Below are 25,106 nucleotides of genomic sequence, written 5' to 3' on the forward strand. Positions count from 1 at the left end.
GGCATAACAGTAAACACAACAAACTGCATGTCATTAAGGAGACTACGAATGTGTGGAAGACTTCCATGCAGGTCTGTCGCAGGGAATCAGTTGTCCTCTGCCAGCTCTGCATTGGCCACACTTGGGCGACCCACAGTTACCTCCTGTGCTGTGCAGACCCGCCTGAGTGTCGGTGCAGCGCCTGGTTGATGGTGGCCCATATTCTCAGGCACTGTCCCACTTTGACTGCCCAGCGATGAAATGTTGGGTTACCGGACTCGTTGCCGCTAATTTTATCTGACAGCGCCTCATCGGCTGATTTAGTTTATAGTTTATTTGTGAGGGTAGGGTTTTATCATTTGATCTAAGTTTTAGCACATGTCCTTTGAGCCTCTGTGTCCTCCACTCTAGTGCTTCAAGGGTGGAGGTTTTAATTTGTTGTAGAGTGGCTGGCGTGCCCTTTTTTTATTCTCATGGTCAGTCATCCATGGTAATCTGCTTTGTTGTTTTAATCTCTTCATCCTGTTCGTTGTGTTTCTGTGGTTTTCTGGTCCCCTTTTGTTCATTTACAAGCTTGTTGCCCTTCATCATTCTTGTGATTTTTCCTTTGAGTCCGTTTTGAGTTATCAGTCTCTTTTGTTTTATTCTCACACTTTGGGCATTGTTGTATTTGGAACAAGGGACTGATGACCTCGTAGTTTGGTCCCTTTCCCCCTCTTTTAATCCAACCAACATAATTTCGAACCTTGATAAAACTGTCACACTGACAACCTCCCACAAAATGATGAAAGGAGAAAAGTTTACCACTTACATTTTAGCTGACCATGCAGGAAAACCACCACATTAGGTGTTATGATTTAATTTATTACTTCTTTACTATTAATTATATTCCTAGCCCATTTCGCAGACAGTGTCCACATATACCACTGAACGTATCTGCAAATTTACATCTTTGTAAGAAACACAGTTCAGGAGTTATGATGTCATAAACATTAAGATTTGTGGAGAACTAGCATTTGCTTAAAATGGTATGCAAATTACCCAGACTATACTCTTCTAGTGCTTGATAATGAGAGCCCTTAGACTTCCAACAAACTTGAAACCTAATTTCAAACCTTTTCTAAATCATTTTCTCGATTATATGAGTAACATCAAATATTCAACACATTAACTCATTTGTAAGGTAATCAGACATATGAAGTTGTTTTATACGTGGGAGTTCAGTTCTTTACAGATTCAGGGGATAATTGCTTAAATGTAAAATGATAGCTGCAGTATTTGAATTCTTTCACTGTAATTTTCTTCCTGTACCCTTTGTGTACCTTCTTGTGCCTTGTGCATCGTTTGATAAATTCATCATTATCTTTTACAGATGGTTCACAGAGGTGGCAAGCTAGCCAAGTAAACCCATCTTACAAGAAATTACGGTGCACTGTGCCACAGTCACCTAACTTCACTTCTCATTTACGTGTCAGACCTGTAACTTACCCGTCAAAAGAGGAGCGGGAGGAGGCTGAACTGCAGCAAATGCAAAAGTAAGTATCTGAAATAATTATCTCTTAATACTGCAATTAAAACAGTGTGTTGTTAGCATTTAATGTTTCAGGTACATTTTCAAGGCAGCACCATTAAAGGCTGATATCTTAAAGGAACCACAATTGCCCAAGAAAGTTGATCCAAAACCAGTGACGAAACCTAGCCCATTTCAGTTGACTGAAGTGAAGAAGTTCGTAAGTTTTGTCTTCGAAAAGTTCCATTTCATTTCTGTAGTAGAATATGGAGCAGGTAGTTGCCAGTGTGTTTATACAGAACTGTATATGAAGATTGTTTGAGGCTTTGCCTTGCTAATGAAAAAGAATTTCATTTTACATACTGCTGCTCATTAGTAATTAAATCCCTTTGCCAATATTAATGTCTATGAATATGAGGAAAAATAGATATTTACAGAATAAATCCTTCCTTTGTTATCGAAATACAGCAGTAATACAGTGACGATCTACTTCCCTGCTCAGAGAGAATTTGTACTAATTTCTGGTTATGTACCAACAAAATTCTTTTAAATATAGTAAGATATATAGAATTAATATTATTTTCCTCTTCTTTACTAAACTTATTTGATTAATTTATATCTGAGAGCATGTTTTTACTCTTTCTTAGTTTCCATTAGATCACCATTATTTTTGTTTTGAACTTTTATAGTTATTTGCTGTATCTTATAGAGTTTCTCTTTTTACAGCAAGATAAGTATGTTCTTTGCCATTCTTTATATTTCTGCATAATATTATAGCTAGCTTGAAAGCAGAGGTTGAAGTTACACGTTAATACTGTAATGCACATGAAAATGTATTTTATATTTCAGATATACACCCAGTGCCTTAGAGCTTACTGTCATCCTAACACGGCCTTTCCTACAAGGGAAGAATAATTGCCATTGCCACTGCAACCATATATGCTTATATTACAGCTTTCAGTAACAAATCCCACCTCTTTGGGTATTGATGTCTGTTTAACATTACGCTCTTCAAGTAATTTGTTACAGCAGTTGCTTAAGGTGGAAATAATTTTAATAAAAAACTTAGTTTAAATTGTCTTGAAAAAGACTTGGCTGTAAACAGCAATCCTTCTAACACAAAAATGAACAGTAGCCTCTCTCACTGGAAAAGTTCTGCCAGGGGTAGCTACATCAAACCAAAAAAGATCAGAAATACTCCATTCAAATAGTTATGTCATTGGTTTGAGGCGTTATAGACTTGCAGTTCAAGTAATGGCACCCCAGTTTCAGTTGACTGATACTTATTTATCTGGATTATCCCATACTACAATAGAACAGTTGGTGGTGGTCTTTCAACAAACTTACAAATTGCATTTAAAGACCCTTCTGTATTGGTAACAGATCAACACAGGGTGTCCCAGTAGAAACACGCAGTCTTCAGATGTATAACAGGAACAATCATTCGAAGCAAAAATGTCTAGTAAACATGGAGACTGAAATATACAAGAGCTGTAAGGACTACTTCAGTGGAAGAGATGTTTCACAGTAGCTAATGTAAAAAAGTGCTCATAGCTTACTTTAGAGTACACATTTGTTGGACCAGACATACCAAGTTCAAGTATTAAAATTTTTCCGTAATTATCAAGGTTTCTATGCTAGGTTATGGGAGGCCTGCTAGAATTATGGAATTCACTATTTGGTTTATTTCTGTAGTTCCACAATTTAGTGGTTTTTGTTACATCATTTTGTGAATGAATATTGTTTGAGAAGTAACATACTAACCCTATTTTATCTGTTTAGCACAGACTATATAATATACACAAAGATTTCTGTGCTACAATGGTGCCTCACTAACTTCACTAATATAGGTGCGTAAGTTTGTAGTTCGGTTATGGTTTGGAGTGCATTCATGTTGTGGCATCTGTACTGAGTGTAAAGCAATTGAGTAGGATTTAAATTAACTCTCACATGCTTTATTTTAGTCTTGGTCGGCCATAAGTGAATGAACGTTAAGTTTATTATAATTGTTTCTTTTAAAGTCAGGAATAGTCTGCCGTACCATTTTTATTGTGTGTCTTTCTCGTGTCTTCATGGTTATGTCACAAGTTCTTTAAACACTCCATTACAACTGCAACCACAGCTCCCAAGTGACTAGTGACATATGATTCCTCTGTTCTTCCGTGTTTTGGAAGTGTTACGCATTTTGTCCTGTACAAAGTATATTCAGTTCTTTGTGTGTAAATAACATGAATTTCAAGAAATTAATTTTGCTTTTATAACATTTTTGATTGTGTTGTGTGGATAGTTTAATTGTGTTAGGTGGTTAGTTTTGCTGGTTGAAGAGAAAGTTTTGTTTTACTGGAAAACAGGTAAAATGTACAAGGTGTATTCATTAAAATTTTGGGGGACAACCCCGAACCCCAATCTCCAGTTCATGGAATTTCTGTTGGACTCTTTCGTCTTGTTTTGGTCCATACCACCTCCTCCCCAAATACGGAAAGCAAAGAGCTTGCAATAGAAGAGGTGTTTCTCAGTACTGAGGATGATAAAGTACTCTCCACTCTTAAGGTATGCATTTCAGAGCGCATATTTACTAGAAATCCCCACTCCCTCTTTTGAATGATCATTCGTGTCGTATCTCTGAATCTTACCCATTCCTTCTGGGACACCCTATAGACAAAGCATACTGTGCACATTTGACCACAGTAAGCTTACTTCCCCTTAACAGTTAAGATGACTTTACGGTATTGGCACTTGTGGTGCTCCTTGTTTATCGCTGCACATCATGAAATTTCACGTTGTCTGAGTTCGGTCCCAGAATTTTATAGTAGTCAGGAGAGAACCAGGCAGGACGCAACGTTCAGGAACTAGCTTCATTTGAGAGCACCAAGAAAACATCATTCACAGTGACACATTTATTAAGCAGTAATACAGGATTTTCTTCCAAAGCCCTAATCCACAGCCAGGGCAGCAGGGCTGCAACCTAACCAGTAGCTGAAGATCGGCATGTACTCGACTTGCTGTTTGGCCAGCAGAGCGAAGTGTCAGGTGGCAGCTGTTATGTCATGGGGTGGCCATTGCCCTGTGGACCCTGGTGGCCTCCAGCTCTGCGTATCAATCTCTGAAGTGCTCACATTGACTTTGAAGGTTTAAACTTGAGTCTAGCCCCCAGGTCTACCTGAAGTACTCACTGGCTTGCAGGGGTTGGCTCTCAGACCCCGTTTAGGAGACAGGAGCTGGCAGAGTTGGTGTCTGCCACAGGAATGGGATGAGCAGCAGCATTGGTCCTCCCTCTCATAGGCAGTTAATGGACAGCGACCAGATCATGTACATCTAACCTGCAGTAGTCATGCAGGGTTATGGTGGCCTCTGCGTGCCATCAGTGTTGGCTCGAAAGTTTGCAGTGCAGCTGGTGGTAGCAGCAGCATCCTTCCAGCAAGACTTCTTGTTTCCTAGACTATCAAAGACAGCTAGGTGTGCCAATGGGTTGACCTTCTTAGTCCCCTTCTCTCTGGATAGCCACAACTACACAAGGACTGATATTACTCACTGTGCTGTCAGCAGTTGGCACTCAGACATTTGTTAGAACGGGTGGGATATTTCCATTGTGCCCTGCAGTGGCTACATCTTCTATCCTGGTATTCCCTCACTGTCAGCTCTCCTAGTGACGTCTTACGTTAAATCAGTAAGTGGCTCGAAACAGCATATCCAGACACTCCGGGATGATGATGGCATTTAAACAGAGGATTACACGCGTAAAGCTGAAATACTAAATACCTTTTTCCAAAGCTGTTTCACAGAGGTAGACCGCACTGCAGTTTCTTCTCTAAATCCTCGCACAATCGAAAAAATGACTGACATCGAAATAAGTGTCCAAGGAATAGAAAAGCAACTGGAATCACTCAACAGAGGAAAGTCCACTGGACCTGACAGGATACCAATTCGATTCTACACAGAGTACGCGATAGAACTTGCCCCCCTTGTAACAGCCGTGTACCGCAAGTCTCTAGAGGAACGGAAGGTTCCAAATGTTTGGAAAAGATAACAGGTAATCCCAGTCTTCAAGAAGGGTCGTCGAGCAGATGTGCAAAACTATAGACCCATATCTCGGACGTCGATCTGTTGTAGAATTTTAGAACATGTTTTTGCTCGTGTATCATGTTGTTTTTGGAAACCCAAAATCTACTCTGTAGGAATCAACATGGATTCTGGAAACGGCGATCGTGTGAGACCCAACTCGCTTTATTTGTTCATGAGACCCAGAAAATATTAGATACAGGCTCCAAGGTAGATGCTACCCTCCTGGAAATGGAAAAAACAACACATTGACACTGGTGTGTCAGACCCGCCATACTTGCTCCGGACACTGCGAGAGGGCTGTACAAGCAATGATCACACGCACGGCACAGCGGACACACCAGGAACCGCGGTGTTGGCCGTCGAATGGCGCTAGATGCGCAGCATTTGTGCACCGCCGCCGTCAGTGTCAGCCAGTTTGCCGAGGCATACGGAGCTCCATCGCAGTCATTAACACTGGTAGCATCCCACGACAGGGTGGATGTGAACCGTATGTTCAGTTGACGGACTTTGAGCGAGGGCGTATAGTGGGCATGTGGGAGACCGGGTGGACGTACCGCCAAATTGCCCAACACCCTGGCCAGCAAGATCTCCGGATCTGTCCCCCATTGAGCATGTTTGGGACTGGATGAAGCGTCGTTTCACGCGGTCTGCATGTCCAGCACGAACGCTGGTCCAACTGAGGCGCCAGGTGGAAATGGCATGGCAAGCCGTTCCACAGGACTACATCCAGCATCTCTATGATCGTCCCCATGGGAGAATAGCAGCCTGCATTGCTGCGAAAGGTGGATATACACCTTATATATAGTGGGCATGTGGGAGACCGGGTGGACGTACCGCCAAATTGCTCAACACCCTGGCCAGCAAGATCTCCGGATCTGTCCCCCATTGAGCATGTTTGGGACTGGATGAAGCGTCGTTTCACGCGGTCTGCATGTCCAGCACGAACGCTGGTCCAACTGAGGCGCCAGGTGGAAATGGCATGGCAAGCCGTTCCACAGGACTACATCCAGCATCTCTATGATCGTCCCCATGGGAGAATAGCAGCCTGCATTGCTGCGAAAGGTGGATATACACTGTACTAGTACCGACATTGTGCATGCTCTGTTGCCTGTGTCTATGTGCCTGTGGTTCTGTCAGTGTGATCATGTGGTGTATCTGACCCCAGGAATGTGTCAGTAAAGTTTCCCCTTCCTGGGACAATGAGTTAACGGTGTTCTTATTTCAATTTCCAGGAGTGTATTTTCCTTTACTTCCGGAAGGCGTTCGATACAGTTTTGCACTGTCGCCTGATAAACAAAGTAAGAGCCTACAGAATATCAGACCAGCTGTGTGGCTGGATTGAAGAGCTTTTAGCAAACAGAACACAGCATGTTGTTCTCAATGGAGAGACGTCTATAGACGTTAAAGTAACCTCTGGCATACCACAGGGGAGTGTTATGGGACCATTGCTTTTCACAATATACACTCCTGCAAATGGAAAAAAGAACACACTGACACCAGTGTGTCAGACCCACCATACTTGCTCCGGGCACTGCGAGAGGGCTGTACAAGCAATGATCACACGCACGGCACAGCGGACACACCAGGAACCGCGGTGTTGGCCGTCGAATGGCGCTAGCTGCGCTGCATTTGTGCACCGCCGCCGTCCCTGTCAGCCAGTTTGCCGTGGCATACGGAGCTCCATCGCAGTCTTTAACACTGGTAGCATGCCGCGACAGGGTGGATGTGAACCGTATGTTCAGTTGACGGACTTTGAGCGAGGGCGTATAGTGGGCATGTGGAAGACCGGGTGGACGTACCGTCAAATTGCTCAACACGTGGGGCGTGAGGTCTTCACAGTACATCGATGTTGTCGCCAGTGGTCAGCGGAAGGAGCACGTGCCCGTCGACCTGGGACCGGACCGCAGCGACGCACGGATGCACGCCAAGACCATAGGATCCTACGCAGTGCCGTAGGGGACCACACCGCCACTTCCCAGCAAATTAGGGACACTGTTGCTCCTGGGGTATCGGCGAGGACCATTCGCAACCGTCTCCATTAAGCTGGGCTACGGTCCCGCACACCGTTAGGCCGTCTTCCGCTCACGCCCCAACATCGTGCAGCCCGCCACCAGTGGTGTCGCGACAGGCGTGAATGGAGGGACGAATGGAGACGTGTCGTCTTCAGCAATGAGAGTCGCTTCTGCCTTGGTGCCAAAGATGGTCGTATGCGTGTTTGGCGCCGTGCAGGTGAGCGCCACAATCAGGACTGCATACGACCGAGGCACGCAGGGCCAACACCCGGTATCATGGTGTGGGGAGCGATCTCCTACACTGGCCATACACCTCTGGTGATCATCAAGGGGACACTGAATAGTGCATGGTACATCCAAACCGTCATCGAACCCATCGTTCTACCATTCCTAGACCGGCAAGAGAACTTGCTGTTCCAACAGGACAATGCACGTCCGCATGTATCCCGTGCCACCCAACGTGCTCTAGAAGCTGTAAGTCAGCTACCCTGGCCAGCAAGATCTCCGGATCTGTCCCCCATTGAGCATGTTTGGGACTGGATGAAGCGTCGTTTCACGCGGTCTGCATGTCCAGCACGAACGCTGGTCCAACTGAGGCGCCAGGTGGAAATGGCATGGCTAGCCGTTCCACAGGACTACATCCAGCATCTCTATGATCGTCCCCATGGGAGAATAGCAGCCTGCATTGCTGCGAGAGGTGGATATACACTGTACTAGTGCCGACATTGTCCATGCTCTGTTGCCTGTGTCTATGTGCCTGTAGTTCTGTCAGTGTGATCATGTGATGTATCTGACCCCAGTAATGTGTCAATAAAGTTTCCCCTTCCTGGGACAATGAATTCACAGTGTTCTTATTTCAATTTCCAGGAGTGTATATAAATGACCTACTAGATAGTGTCGGAAGTTCCATGCGGCTTTTCGCGGATGATGCTGTAGTATATAGAGAAGTTGCAGCATTAGAAAATTGTAGCGAAATGCAGGAAGATCTGCAGCGGATAGGCACTTGGTGCGGGGAGTGGCAACTGACCCTTAACATAGACAAATGTAATGTATTGCGAATACATAGAAAGAAGGATCCTTTATTGTATGATTATCTGATAGCGAAACAAACACTGGTAGCAATTACTTCTGTAAAATATCTGGGAGTATGCGTGTGGAACGATTTGAAGTGGAATGATCATATAAAATTAATTGTTGGTAAGGCGGGTACCAGGGTGAGATTCATTGGGAGAGTCCTTAGAAAATCTAGTCCATCAACAAAGGAGGTGGCTTACAAAACACTCATTCATACTATTGAGGGAAAAAAAAACTTTTTTCACAAAGCGACTAGCATCCAGCACACGTTAGTCTATAGATTATTCATATGATGTAAATAAAATAAAAGAAACTTCCACATGGGAAAAATATATTATTAATAACAAAGATTCCAAGACTTACCAAGGGGGAAAGCACCGGTAGATAGGCACAATAAAAAAATACTGCAGCAATAAAACATGAACGAGAGTTGTGTAATATGTCTGCTTGTGTGGTGTGTGTGTGTGTGTGTGTGTGTGTGTGTGTGTGTGTGTGTGTGTGTGTGTGTCCTTTTTCCCTCCTTATGTAAGTCTTTCCGCTCCCGGGATTGGAATAACTCCTTACCCTCTCCCTTAAAACCCACATCCTTTCATCTTTCCTTCTCCTTCCCTCTTTCCCGACGAAGCAACTGCCGGTTGCGAAAGCTCAAAATTTTGTGTGTGTCTTTGTGCGTTTTTTTTTATTGTGCCTATCTACCGGCGCTTTCCCACTTGGTAAGTCTTGGAATCTTTGTTTTTAATAGATCATTCATATGACTTTGAAACGCATCCCTGTCGATTTTTGAACACATTCTAAGTTGATTTGTGAATGCATGCATAGTGTACATGATGTCTCTGTTAGGGGGAATCCTTGTCGCATGTAGAAACAAACTTTCCTACAGACAAAAGGGGCTATACGAGCTGAGCGGAGTAACGCCAAACGGATGAATGCCAACCGCTGTCTGATTTTGTGGTTGATTGGGTTTGCGAATGATGAGTGTTGTTATTATTACTAGCTAAATCCATAGATTCAGACTACAGGAGTGGAAATAAACGAATAACAAGTAAGGAGGATTATGTATTGCATTTTCGGTGTATCCAAGAAAATGAAATTTTGACAGAAAATTTTTGGCCCGATCGCTATACTAGTAAGGGCCAGTCGTACAGACCCCGGCTAGCAGCCGCTTTAAATTCTATTCTGGAAGAAGCGCGTAAAATGCACTGTACGAACATGTAGCAACGCCTAACTGGAGAATAATCACAGATAACTAAACCGATTATTCTGGCTGAGTTAGTGGAGTTAACTATAAGCTTTGACATTGGGAGGAATAGTTACAGAATTGGTAATATCAAGACTGTTTGAACGAGGAAGGCGAAGAAATGGGGACATCGCACAAATTATGGAACAATATGACGATTCCAAATTTGTATAAAAATTTCGTACTACTACTTTTCGATCTCATACTTGTAAAACTGGAGCGTATGAATGAAGCATGAAACTATTTTCTAACGTACGGCTTTCTGCTTGTAGGAGCCCTAATAGGCATTTGATATTGATACTTTGTGAATTATATTCTGTCGTTACGAAAAAGATCGTTTGTGCCAAAACAGTCTCGTTTATTTGGTGTGTATTACAATTGTTGCAGTATTAGAAAGGCTATTTTGTTTTATCTAGCAGAGAGTGACAAATTGATGTAATCAGATCAGGAAACTACACCAGTCGTGGGTCCTATTTGCATGAACAGCTTTTTCAGTATTAGACATCAACATTTCGACTTTACATGTAGCAAAACGTTTGACGAAGTTTGACGAGGTAATAAATTCTTTCACAGAAAGGAAAACAGCTGTAGCAAGATCTGATATTAGATAACTGTCACATTGCTAGGTGACATATCATATATTATAAAATATAGTTTTATTTATCATCTTTATAAATAATAGAGAGTCATACGATAGGAAACGCTTAGTTCATTGTAATGCTGCTTGAAATTTTCTTTCAGTTCTTCTTAAAGTGCCGTTCAATCGAGTATGTTTTTAAATACATGCAGTTCCAATGACATACTAAACGTTGGGCATGATTTTCGACAGCAGTACACAGGAAGTTAATTTCCCTCTCGAGTTTAAATATTGCGGACATGCCGCTCCTTTTCCTTTTTTTCTGTTGTCTGCTGCTGTTGACCATTCATCTCGATCCACTGTAGCCTTGCGTCTGTTGACTAACGGTTTTGTCACTTTTAACTGCTGCTGGCGCAGCTGTCTGTCGTCCGTACGAAGCACGCGTACAGCGGCATGGCGAGGGTCGGCGGGTGGTCAACAAGGCCAGGGACATAGTTTGGACGAGCCTGGATTATAATTACAAATAACTTAAATTGGAATGATCACATAAATAATGTTGTGGCTGGAGCAAACCAAAGACTGTGATTCATTGGAACTTACGAGATGAAACAAATCTACTAGAGAGCCAACTTACACCACACTTATCTGCCCTATCCTGAAGTATTGCATTACAGTGTGGTATCTGCATCAGGTGGGACTGACAGATCACATCGAAAAACTTTAAAGAAGAACAGCTCATTGTGTATTATTGCGAAATAGGGGAGATAGTGCCACAGACATGATATGTGATTTCGAGTGGCAATCATTAAAACAAAGGTGTTTTTCATTGCAACAGGATCTTATGGCGAAATTTCAATCACCAGTTTTCTCCTCCAGTTGCTAAAACCTTCTGGAGGCACCCACCTACATAGGGAGGAATGATCAAGATAAAATAAGAGAAACCAGGGCTTGCACCAAAAAAAAAAAAAATAAATAAATAAATAAATAAAAAAAAAATAATGTAAGAGCTTGTTTTTCCCGCGTGCCATTAGAGATTGGAACGGTAGAGAGACAGCTTGAAGGTGGTTCATTGAACCCTCTGCTAGGCACTTTATTGTGAATAACAGAGTAATCACGTAGATGTAGATGACTAGTGATCATTGTTACAGTGCAACACTTGCAGCTCTTGCCCCCAGCGGAATCTTATGTCCCACCACATTCAATTGTACACTGCAAAAGGTCAATTTTTGTGTGATGTTTAGCAAGAAATGAGACTCCCAGGATTGCACAATACCCCTCATCTACATGCAGTAATACTTCATGCTCTCGGAAACACCTGCCACGTTAAAGCTGAACAGCATTGTCCTTCATGACTGAATGTCATTATCAGCTACTATGCATAACTTTTACCATGGTGATTCCAGTCTTTCTACCAAAGAGATTCAGACTGACTAATGACATGTGAGCCCATGTTCGCCAGAAATTTGTTCCTGACCATTTACTTTCCCTAGCAAGCAACACCCTCTCTCTGCATACGTTTCTGCTGTCTTGTGTTCTGCTGGGTTTGCTGTCAGACGGATGAGCCTCCACCTCCTCCCCCTCCCCGCTCTCCCCAGCCCGTTTTCCCATTTAATGACAGAGTATTAGGATGTTGCTTATCCTGTGCTTTCTTCCGACAATCATATGTTTCACAGGCTACCTATCCACATTCATAACATTCAGGCTGACGACATTGTTTCCTGATGTGGTCTGTGTGTCCACATCTAAAACACTTCACTTCAGAAGAATAAAAACCATGATCCCTCTGTCTTTGTGCAGCAGCGTCAGTCTCCTCCAATTGCATATCAATCCTAATGGCAGCAGGTAAGTCACTTGGGTTCTCCACTCTGACTCATCTTGACGTATCAAGAGCCCTATTCTCTGCTTCACACAGAATCACTTTATCTGCCTCCGCATTCTGCATTAGTTCATAAATTTGTGAGTTCAATTTCCCTAATCATGTCACAGAAGGATTCCACTGATTCACTGTTCTTGTGTGATAGTCCATTGGGTTTTTTCCTAAAGAACCTCATGTTGTTCTGCTTCATATAGCGCTATGTTAGACCATTAACCAGTTCAGGAAATATATGTGCCTTACTGAGGGTCTTACAGTACACAGTATGTTTTTGCGTCACCCACTAACCGTAATTTATCCATGTTCAAGGACATTTCTTCTGACCATTTTACAATTTAGTGGCAACCTTTACAGTACTAATAAAAATAATACATCGTCAGTTGCTTTCCCCAAAAATAGTACGATGAAGTTAACTACTGCGCATTCGATGGAATGGGAGAGTACGCTCAACATGGTTTTAGTTTCTCCAGAATAAAGGTGTCCTTGCCTCACAATGACTTCCCATTGCTCTATTCTCCTTCACACTGTTTCATTTACTTGCCTCTGTAGCATTGTAGTTTGTAACAATGTCGCTATCTACCTCTTAAAAGCTTCCACCATTTCATTCATTCAGAGTTGATGCTCATGTGTCCGGCATTTGTGTAAATTTCATCTGCCGTTGTAGCAGAAAAAAAGGAAATTGCATACACAGTAGGAAAAAAGGAATTAAACTACATTTAATCCTTATGCCGTATCATAGCCCAAAAAGATTCTTTGCACTGGTATGCTTCGTAACCACCCCTTCTAAAAGTATTGCAGGTAGCTGACACAGCTTGAGCATGTGACAAGTCATGCCCAGATAAATAGTCTGATAATGGCATTTTTAATATGCTGTGAAGGTCCCTTCACCTCAACATGGCCATAAGAAAATACAGAACAAGAAAACAAACCAATACGTCACTCACAACACTGTATTGTTATGAACTTCAACTCGTAGCTGTGAACCTCACGTTGGAGCTGTGTAGATGGTCTGTTGTCCTAGATGTATGATATGGCAACAGTCATAGACATCTTTCCCACCGGCAACCACTTAAAGACACCAGATATAAGAATCCGGTCCCAGATTCCTATAGTCGTCAGGGAGAGAGCCGGACAGGATGTAGTGGTGAGGACTTAGCTATGCTCAAGAGTGCCAAGAAAATATCGTTGACATTAACACATTTGTTAGGCAATATTATGAAAAGGAAAATTGCTACTCATCGTATAGTGGAGATGCTGAATCGCAGATAGGTACACCGAAAAGACTGTAGCTTTCCGCCAACAAGGCCTTCGTCGAAAATACACCACACACACACACACACACACACACACACACACACACACACACACACACACACACACACACACACACACACGACTGCAGTCTCTGACAAGTGACGGTTTTTTTGTTGTGCCTACCTGCAACTCGGCATGTCCGTTATATGGTGAGTAGCAACTTTCGTTTTCATAATATTGTTACATCCCATCCAGGATTTTCCATTGTTTGACGTTTATTAGGCAGTAATTCAGAATCGTTTTCCAACGTGCTGCACTGTTGTCAGGTTGGCAAAGCAGCAACCTCTGCAGCAGCTGAAGGCCGGCATGCACTACACTTGATGTTTTGCGTGCACAGCGAATTGTTTGGTGGCAACTATTAATGTCATGGGGTGTCCGTCGACCCATGGACGCCAATGGCCTCCAGCTCTACGTACTGATCTCCGAAGTGCTCTCATTAACCTTGAAGATATGCCCTTGTGCATTGTGCCCCCCTGATCCTCTAGAAGTACTCGCTGGTTCCCAAGGGTTGGCAGGTGGCCCCTGTTTAGAAGCTGGCAGTGTTGGTGTCTGCCACAGGAACGGAATGAGCAGCAGCAGCATTGGCCCTTTCTCTCAGAGGCAGTTGATGGAGAGCGTCCAGGTCAAACCTGCAGTAGACCTTTAAGGTGATGGCGGCCACCATGGCCCATACGTGTTGGCTCGAAAGTTAGCAGTGTAGCTGGCAGCAGCAGTGTCCTTCCAGCCAGACTCGTGGTTCTGTAGATGATGGATGACAGCTAGGTGTTCCAGTGGTTGATGTTCATAGTGCCCCACTCTCTGGATAACAACTGACACAAGGGGCTGAGACTATACATAGGGTAGTTGGCAATCAGGACTCTGCAATCATCCATTTGTTAAGGAGGATGGGATATTTGTGTTGGCATTTTCAGTGCAATCTGCTGTGGTGAGGATGGCTATGATATCATGTGTCCTGGTTTTCCATCACTGTCTGCTCTTGTGGTGACTTCAGACTTTTGGAGCTTCATGTTTCAGAGACTCTTTCCTGCTGGTTCAGCACCTGAGTATTTGCCATTGCATTGTACCTAGCTTTCATTACAACACTGCTTTGTCACTAGTATGGTTGTTTCTCTGTTTCCATGATGTCATTATGCTTCGGTTGCAGACTTGGGTGCTTGCTCATTCCCCCATGCTGTGATAGCTTCCATATATGCTGGATGTTGCTCAACATTTCTCTCTAGCTGGCAGTCTACTGGACATTGATACAGGTGGTTTAGGACAAATTTTTAGTGTCCGCTGGGGATACTATCCTGGGGCATATTATTGTCACGTAGAGGAAGGTGTAAGTAGATGAATGACGAACACTTACTTCACTTAACGAAGGTTTATTCAGCACTTGCACATACAAGAGTGCAGAGCGAACTGCCTGCGGCCGGAACACATACGGTATATATACAGCTACAGAACATTCCAGTATAGTGATTCTTGCCATTTGTGGATACTTCTAGAATGTATTTGAACGGAATATAGAAATTAAAATGTTTCAGTTCAGGTGAGATTTGAACTCGCGGCCCTCCATGCAACAATCCAGTATCATAACCACTATACTACGGCGACTGTGCTACTCGGCTTCTTCTGCGACATTTCTCCCTCCTTAAACGAAAAGTGTCTCGATGATACGTCGTCCTAGTCTGGGAACGAGTTATTGGTCCTGAATCTGCGACTCCCAATGACTAATGTTCGCCCTGGCGGTGATCTTCTTAGAACTTCCCTTGTTGCTATACTCTTCGTCACCTTTCTGCTTATTGCCTGTCTCTGGAACTTCAAATTTACTGTGGGTTGCAGGATCCTTATAGGGCTTTATTTGAACGATGTGGACCGTATCTCTGATCGTTCTTCGTCTTGTGTCCGGCTCGAAATCTTCAACTTCATAGGTAACATCAGACAGCTGTCTTACAACCATATAAGGCCCAAAGTAGCGCCTGAGGAGCTTCTCAAAGAGACCAACCTTCTGAACAGGAGTGAAGATCCAGACAAAGTCACCAGGCTGGTAGAAAACAGGGCGGTGGCTCGCGTCATACCTTTGGTGATTGGTATCTTGAGCCTGCAGCGTGCAGAGTCGAGCTCTGGTTAACACCTTGCCGATGTAATCGTTGTCCATGTCATCAGGATGTAACGGAAATAGTGTCCATTATCGTCGTCGCCTCACGCCCATGCACCATCCCAGTTGCTCTGTTCAACACTGACGAACATTGATAGCATGTCGGCCAAGGTCTTAATAAGGTGTTCAGTAATCACGTTAGTTTGCGGATGGTAGGCAGTCGTGATGATTAATGTTGTACCGACGGTTTCTCTGTCACAAGATTAGAGTGAAAACCTTTCCCTCGATCCGTAATTAATGACCTTGGGGCACCGTATTTTAATACAATGTCTTCTATGATGAATTTTACTACATTGAATACTTCGGTTGTTTCCACAGCTTTTGTAATGGCATAGTGCATCAGATAATCAGTGCAAACAATAATCCATCTGTTGCCACTAGCAGACATTGGAAGTCGTCCGGGGAGGTCAATCCCAACACGCTGGAGGGGCATTTCGGCTGGTGGAATTGGTATGAGTCTTCCAGGTGATTTCTGAGGAATTGCCTTTCTCCTCTGGCACTCTCAACAGTACGACACTTAGTGACGAGCACTCCTAAATAAACCTGACCAGAAAAATCTCTTGCGGATCCTATTGTATGTCTTAATAAATCCTAAATGTCCGGCCTCGGTGTGTCATGGAATTTCTGTAGAACATCTAAGCACATGTGTATAGGAATCAATGGTAGCCACCTGTTTCCAAATGGATCGAAGTTTTTCTTGCAGAGTAAACCATTAACTACCTTAAATAGTCCTTTCACATCCTCTGGCCAATTTAAGGCAAGCATAATTTGAGATATCTACATGTCCATGGTTGAGAAAAACTTAGCCCCCTTCAGACAATCTAGTATATCGTCAGTTCGTGGAAGATGGTAAACGTCCTTTTTAGTTGTCTTGTTAAGCTTCCTGTAGTCAACACAAAAGTGCCAACTTCCATCGTCCTTCCTGATGAAAACCACTGGTGACGACCATGGGCTCTGTGAAGGCTGAATGATGTCATTCTTCATAATTTTCTCTACCTCGTCGCGAATTATTCGACGTTTTGTTGCTGACACACTGTATGCTCTCTGGCTTATTGGTTGATGGTCTCCAGTGGTAACCCGGCACTTCACCGTCAATTGTCTAATTTGCTCTTCATCTGTGGATTGAAGCATTCAGAGAACTCTAGAAGAATGGCAAGTAGCCTCTTCTGTGGTTCCTTAGTGAGATCTGGTGATAGTTGAGCTAGAAGATCTTATCTCATAGTGGTAGTGTTGATTTCGCCGACAGACTCAGCATGGGAGGTTTCTATGATGCTCAGCTGTTCGGCAATTAACGGCTCAGCGTTTGCTATACACATGCGTGTTGGAAGGATCTGCGGTTCTCAGCGAAAGTTAACTGTCCACAATTTGACGAATCCTTTCTTAAACGAGATGACAGAGGCTGGGATGACCAAGTTATTTTTCAGTTGTATGCTTCTCTTCCATTCCACTACAAGCTCCATGGGCTGATGCAAGACGACATGACAGTTACCTTTCTAGCACTGACTGTAGGAATGATCACTTCATTCAGCACACATAGTCTTCACACACTCGGATGCGCATCTTCCTGTCTGCAGTATCTCATCTCGTCTAGCATAATCTTCAAGTGATGACAATCTATAACTGCTTGAGAAGCTTTCAAAAAGTCCCATCCGAGAATGTCATGACTACACTCTTGTAAGACGATGAAGGCAGTATATGGCTACTTGTACCCACATAAATGACACATCTCCGTGTAGGTTTTATGTATTTCCCATTAGCCACCTTCAGCAGAGATGTTTTGTTGTCGACAAGTACGGTTTCCTGCAATTGGCGACGGCACTTCTCTGAAATGACTGAATAATATGCTCCAGAGTCCACAAGAGCTTGGGCTGGTTGGCCATTCATGGGGATATCGACATAGTTTCCTATCATTTTTCGATCGACGGTGGAGGATTTTTCTCTTCAGTAGCCTCACCTCCAAGGAAGGTCGCACCCTTTAGTTTTCCAGGTTGCTGCGGCTTGGTGATCGGCTGGAGCTTCTAAACAGCAATGGAGACTTTGATCAGCGTGTTGGGGAGCATCCTCTCAAGCGGCTAGCTTGCGGCGATGATGACCTACTTCGTCCTGCATCCACATCTTCTTGTGCATCTTCGTCGTCCCGGAGTTGGCGTCGGCTGAGATCGGTCTGCTGTCTTCTGGCACTGGCTTCATCAAATATCTGCCGCCTTTGTCGACAATAGCGCACCACATGTCTCAGTCGTCCGCAATGGAAACGTACTGGTTGGTTATCTTGGGTCCTCCAGACATCAGTCTTCCTTGGTGCCCAAACAGGTTCCTCGTACGGCATTGTAGGAATGCTATTCACCTGCAGGAAGCCATGGGCCTGCTTTCCCCTTTCTTTTATCATCATTCCTCCCATTGCCACCTATTATGTTTCCTTATTACATGAAATTTTCCACTTTCTATAATAACAGCCTTCCAGTACTTACATATGTTGATGTTTTCATCTCATTCTTTATCACATAACTTCACACTACTTAAATTAAATTTCTTTCCATACTGTTGCAACATTCCCTCCCATACATTTAGCCTTTCGTATATCTCTTTTTATCTGTTTATCAACACCATTAAATCAGCTGCAAACATCATTGCCATCATCTTTTCATTTCATATTCATGATGCCACCTCTGTCGATTAATGAAATTGTTCTATAACTAGACACATGTTCCTAACTGCCGTTTTTATATGCTGGCTTGAGCACACTCATTTTTAGTCCATTTTGATATTTTGTTTTCTCAGATACTGCAGTAAGGCAGGAAAAAAATTTTGATGTGTTTTTACCGCATGTGTTTGTAATGTATTAATTTATGCTGTCGCATACTTTACTTTATGCTTTCGCACCCCGATGAATGTTTATTGTGTCGCATTGCACACTTAATGTTGGTTTACCTTCACAAATCTAAGTTGGCACACATTACAATGTGTAGCACATTTGTAAACTGAGTTGGTGTGTGTGTGTGTGTGTGTGTGTGTGTGTGTGTGTGTGTGTGAGAGAGAGAGAGAGAGAGAGAGAGAGAGAGTAAAATAAGGGAGGGGTAATCAATCAATCACAGAAGACAATGCATGGAGTGCAGAAAGACTGAAAAGGAAACAGCATTACCACTAGCTTTATGTGAATGCTGTTTCCTGTTATGTCTCTGTGCTCCAGACTTCAGTCCTATGAAGAGTGGTTACCTTTTCCTTATTTTACATATTGCTCCATCACAGAAAACAAAATACTTAGGCATATTACAGATAGTATTGGGCGGATCATATCGTTTCTATGGTAATAAATTAGAATGGATTGTGGATATATGAGATAGAAGTGAAATAGTGTGTGAATCTCAGTAAAATAACAGATATATAGGAAAGTTATTGTAAATATTTTGCACATTCCTATTTACTATTTTTTTTATTGTTTTTTCCATCAGACGGGGGCTGCAAAACCGATCAACGAATCTCAAACTGCGCGTACTAACAGGAACATATTTCCAGATGAAAAGCGGGCTGCAAGATCTGAACATAATACTGATCATCCTGTGTGGGAGGTAAAATTAATATTATTTACTTTGATTAATTTCTGATAAAATATGTAGACATTAAGAGCATCATGGGGTCATGACCAGTGTCCCATAATGCACTGATTAGTGTCCTGGTTGTTGACAATAAGGTGTGCTGTGTTTCAGTTCAGCATTGGTTTATTCAACTCAGGAGGGTTTAGTATTTGTATTCAGAGAATATAAAAAGTATTTAATGAAACAATGGAAAATCCAGGATGGAATGTAACAATATTATGAAAAGGGAAGTTGCTACTTACCGTATAGCGGAGATGGTGAGTGTGGCTTCAGTTGCCCAAGACGCTAGTTTTGTGTGTGTGTGTGTGTGTGTGTGTGTGTGTGTGTGTGTGTGTGTGTGTGTTTTTTCTATTTTCAATGAAGTCCTGCTGGCCAAAAGCTTGCTTTCCTGAAGAAGGCTCTGGCTGGAAGCAGTCTTTTTGTTGTGGCTGCTTGTAACTTGATGCGTCATTTTTACAGTAAGTAGCAACCTATGCTCTTCATAATATTGTTAGCCATAGTTTTTCCCTCTGCAAGCATGGTTTGTAACTTTTAATTTCATAAGGTGAAAAGGAGAGATTTTTTACTATTAATTTCATTACAGTCATATGGCATCATTACTGTTGCATTCAGAATGTCTGATATTTATGTTTGGAATACACTACGTACTGATGAGAAATCCAAGTTACTGTGTTTTCTATTTCTCATTCAGCAACCACTTTTCATAGACATATTAAAGTGATGCTTAACAGCTAAGCACAACCATAAGAACATAGGACAGTGGACAACAAGAATTCCACCCTTTAAGATAAGACTGATGCGGCTAAATGCTGAAGCTCTGAAAGAGGGTCGCAGCTGTGTATATGCACCTTGTTTTAACAGCAAAGAAGGCACAGCCACTCTGGGCTCCTCTCAGGGCTGCCCAAGATGATGGCTAAGAATAGATGGCGCAAAACTGTTCTTTCTGAGACCATATCAGAACAGCTCACTTGATGGAACGAACTACCTCTTTCTCATGACTCACCACTTGCCATTCTCTCACAAAAATAAAGGAAGGCAGCTTGCCTATTTAATTCAGGTCATAGTACCTTCATTTTTATTTTATTCGGTCCTGTTTTGAAAGAACATAGAAAGAGGAGTAAGACGGGGGAGACTGACAATGCTTAGTATGTTGTGTGTGAAGGCATACTGATCAGTTTTCAAGGAGGAACCCATGTCCGGAAACATGCAGCTCGAGTACTGGGGTGAGTCAGTCTGAGAAGGGCAAGCATTCCACATTATATCAATAAACTCTACATGAGAGCACATCGTGCTGTCTACATTACAAACAGCCTTCAAAATGCGTACCTCCTGTGTCGATGCAAAGCTTACATTGACAGTGCTGAGCCAGCCCTCCGCACACAGACCATGCTGTTGAATGTAAATGTTGAGTGCCCAGTTAAACGCCACTCTGAACACTCAGAAACAACGTGACTTGTGCATATATGTGTTCCTCAGTGTGGTACACTCGATCACAGCACGCTATAGTGGTAGTTGTCAGCTGTATCTAGCTCACACATCACACTGTTTATGAAATGTATGGGTGTAAAGTTGCTACATTTGCTCTGTTAAAACATACATTTGCCCCCCCCCCCCCCTCCTCCACATGCTAGTTATGTTGTTCTGTCTATAGTACACTAAATAAAAACTTCAATATGCATGTGCATGTTGTAAAGGCAGAAAGAAAAGTACCAGTCCAGTCAGTACAGACATCGGCTTGTAGAAGTCCCATTACAGATTGTGCAATACAAATTCTTACTTGGTCGCTGTTCCTATTTAGCAGTAAAACCTTTACATGTCATACAAGAAACTTAAAACAAGAAAGTATCAAAATATTTTACTGCAAGTTGTGCAAGTTCTCTTGTAGATTAAGGCACTCCTAGGAGTGCACCTACATTTACAGAACATTGAATGCTATAGAATACATATTTAATAAAGTAATAGGAAAGTATCAAAACCTATTAGACAATGTGAAGGCTAGTAATAAAAATGTATGGATGTAGTGAGGGTGAACCGGCAACACTTTACTCGTTCATTTCCCATTCTGCAACACTGTTCATTGTGCTGTATCGATCATGACTGTTGAGGTACCATACTTTTGTTCTTACTGTGTACTGAAAGCTTTAATTGTAGATATGTTGTTAACTGGTGTTTAATTATAACCCTTTGTATTAACCCTAGGATGCATGGTGCCGAAAACACACATGAATGCATATGCAGGGCCTCCAAGGCCCTGCCCTAATTTAAAATTTTTCTCTTTTCATATAATCATTCTTTGGAGTTAAATTTATTTCTGTCAAATTTATTGTCATATAGAAAGATTCCTAAGACACAATAACAGGATCTAGTGGGCCTAATTAACATTTTATTATTTAAAAAAAAAAAACTCTAAGAGTGAATTTTTATTAGTTACATCCATTTACATACAACAAATAAAATAATTTTATTAATTCGCTTATAAGTTGCAGTTTACGTTTTATAACATTTATTACAACCAATTTCTTCAATTAAAACATACTCATTATTCACAATATTATGTATATAGGCAATATTTTGACAAAAAATTATTATTCATTGTTCACATAAAATTGCATTTTTCTTAGTTTTAAACATGTGACAAACAAGAACGACACTATGTTCCTTACAAACGTTGGTTTTACACTTAACGCATGTCATAGCAATTTCCTGTGTTAATTATATGGACAATAATTACATGCTCTTCTTTTCCTGAAATAGGTAGTTGATTCGACAATGACATCTTTTTGAACACCACATCTTTGCATGGCATCAACGATTTTCTTTGGAAGATTAGGGATCTGAATACGAAATTCCATTAGCGGTCTTACCATTTCCTCTGCTAAATCTCTTAGGAACAAATGCCTTTTATCACTTCTCCCACTATGGTATGTCAGATGTTGGGCGGAAAATAAAATTTCACTGTTCATTGCTGCGACGTCAATCATATTCATCCATAATGCAAATGGCCATCTTCTTGTTTGTCTCTTGCAAGTGTAATAACGAATTTTCTGGTCCATTTGATCTACTCCACCCTTTGTAAAGTTACAGAACTTTATTATATGTGGTTTATTTTTTGCATGAGTTTCATCAATGTTTCTGTCGTGATGCATTGTGCCAATGGAATTACAGACTTATTCTTTTTGGGAACATAACTCACCATTGTAATGTCACCTCTAATTGCAAACAAAGAGGAATGAATCGCTCTTGAGGCAGATGGTTTCATCTCATTAGGAATTTCTGGTTTATTTTGTTTGATTGTTCCCACCACTGAAATTTGCTTCTGAAGCACCTCTTCTGCCAGCTGCACACCAGTAAAGAAGTTGGCAACAGTAATATTTTTTGATGATCCTTCAATGCTTTTAGCAAAATCTTTCACCACATTCAATCAAAGATTTTTCTGAATAAGTTGATGAGGCTTCCTTACCGTGTAAATTTTTTTGTCTAAAGCATATGCAGATGTAGCATCACATAACCAAAATATTTTTATGCCGTACTTGGCTGGTTTAGAGGGCATATACTGGGTGCAGCTGCACCTTCCACGAAATGGGACTAGCTGTTCGTCAACTGTGAGCGAATCACTGGGAATCCTTCTATTTCTACACTTGTCAAGAAATAGTTCCCATACATAGCAAACAGCTGCAAGTTTGTCATCTGCAGATCGAGCTTCACGAGTATGTCTGTCATCAAATCTAATCCTTCTCCTTATATCCTCGAAACTATTTACTGACATGGTGGCCTTATATGTAGGATTTGCCTTTTCATCCAAGAATAATTCTCTAATAGGGACATCCCAACTATTCAACACCAGAAAGCAGTAAAAGACAGAGAAAACCCCCCATTTCAGCAAGCGAAACGTTTTTCCATGTTTTACCATGTAAAGCAGCCACTCTTCTGTCTTCAATATTTGTGCAGTTGATGATTTCCTCTTGTATTTCCTTGGAGATGAAATAGTCCCATGCATGGTTAGGTTTACAGGTTTTCAAACCACGGGCTGCACCAGATGCCTTCTTTACGATATTATGGACAGGCGTACGAAAAGTTGCAGGAGGATCTAATTTCCAAATCATTCCATTCCGACTAATGTATGTGTGATCTTCTATACCTTTTTGTGGTGGTTCTTCATTTTCAGACTCTAATGAAGTAATATTATCGGAAGGACTGTCATCTGCCTCAATATTCACATCTGCAGGTTCGTTGGCTGATTCTTCACTATTTGCATCTTCAAAAATATTTCCTTCCTCGCTAGAATCATCATCTTCAAACCACTGAGCCACAACACTTTCAAAAATTAGCTACATTTGCATGTACTGACTCTCTTGCTTTGCGTGTCGAAGCCATAGCAAAGGGCGTGTGTCTCGTCAGCAGCTTGTGCAACACTAAACGAGTCATACTCGTAACCATATGGGCCTTGCAGCAACAAACAAACTACAGTAACAATGAGGCTGAAAAGAGCAGCACAGGATAACAATACTATGCAATAATAAAACATTTGATAGCAACAAGATCAATAATACACAGACATCGCCAATATGTGAAATAGTGTGTATTATTTTCTAGTTATACTATTACTACTACAGGTACTGCTGCTGTTGGCACTCCTGTTGCTGGAAATACCACTACAGTTATCATTGAATTAATAACTGCTCCCAAACACATGTTGAAGACAATATAGGCTAAAGAACATTTATAAATGTGTGAGGGCTTCTGAAGCCCTGGTTATGCATTCATGGTGTATGGGTAAATGTATTGAATTGCACAAAAAACTTAAAAAGGTATCCCGTTCAGACTTGATAGGAGGAATGTCACAGTGTTAGTGAAAGAGTACTGGAAAGCAGTTTGAAATTTTAAAAAAAAATTACAGAATTTTTTTAAAAACGAAGACGTACAAGGGCCTCGGAGTCCCTGTATATGCATCCTAGGGTTAAGGACGTTGCATTACTTAAGATCCATAGTGTGCCATTGCCGTAAAATGGTATACTTTCATAATATACAAGTTACAGTAATTTTTTAACCACCAGTATGATGTTTCTGGTCATTTTATTACAGTAAATTGTACGGTTAACAAAAAGTTTTTGAGAGATCCTGAGTTTTCTGATGCTTAGAAACAGCATATATACATATGGGCTTCAACTGAAAGCCAGTATGGCGGTTTACAATTCTTTACTGAAGAGAGGTGGCATGCATGTGACATAGGTGGCGTTCTTCCATCCCAGTGGTCAACATTCACAATGATGTTCAGAATATCTGTCATGTTATTGCTCTGCACATTCGGGAAGAATCCGCAATGTGCTTTCCACACTATGACATCAGAAACTTACATGCTCAATGCATGGATAGTGTGCTGACAGCTTTATGCACATGAGGGTATATGTGCATTTGTCTTCGAAGTATTTCAGTTGCTCTGTAGACTCGAGCAGTAAAGCCCTCCACTGACAGGTGTGCCAAACACCATCCTCTTCGTACTATCCCACAGGAAATAGTTGAGAGGTGTCGGATCTGGTGACCGTGCTGGCTCTGGAACTGATCCAGCCGTACCAGTCCATTGATTGTGATATGAAACTTTGAGGTGATCTCGCACATCGACATTGAATTGTGCTGGAGCTCCGTTGTGATACAGCCACATGTCCATTCGAACACTTAATGGCACAACATTCAATAGGGTAGGCAAAACAACTCTTAATGTGAGGTAGTTTGGTCCT

The 25,106-nt window shown here is 42.0% G+C and overlaps 1 protein-coding gene across 2 annotated transcripts in view; it reads left to right on the forward strand.

The window, feature by feature from the left end:
• Positions 1–25,106, forward strand: part of LOC126334917 (targeting protein for Xklp2 homolog) — a 126,011-nt gene that overhangs the window by 57,423 nt on the left and 43,482 nt on the right. For both annotated transcript variants that reach the window (XM_049997634.1, XM_049997635.1), the window contains exons 5-7: positions 1,352–1,514; positions 1,586–1,709; positions 19,228–19,344. In XM_049997634.1, the coding sequence (XP_049853591.1) occupies positions 1,352–1,514; positions 1,586–1,709; positions 19,228–19,344 (404 nt within the window). The remainder of the gene's footprint in view (positions 1–1,351; positions 1,515–1,585; positions 1,710–19,227; positions 19,345–25,106) is intronic.

The sequence above is a fragment of the Schistocerca gregaria genome, chromosome 2 (assembly GCF_023897955.1).
Source record: "Schistocerca gregaria isolate iqSchGreg1 chromosome 2, iqSchGreg1.2, whole genome shotgun sequence".
Taxonomy (NCBI): Eukaryota; Metazoa; Arthropoda; class Insecta; order Orthoptera; family Acrididae; genus Schistocerca; species Schistocerca gregaria.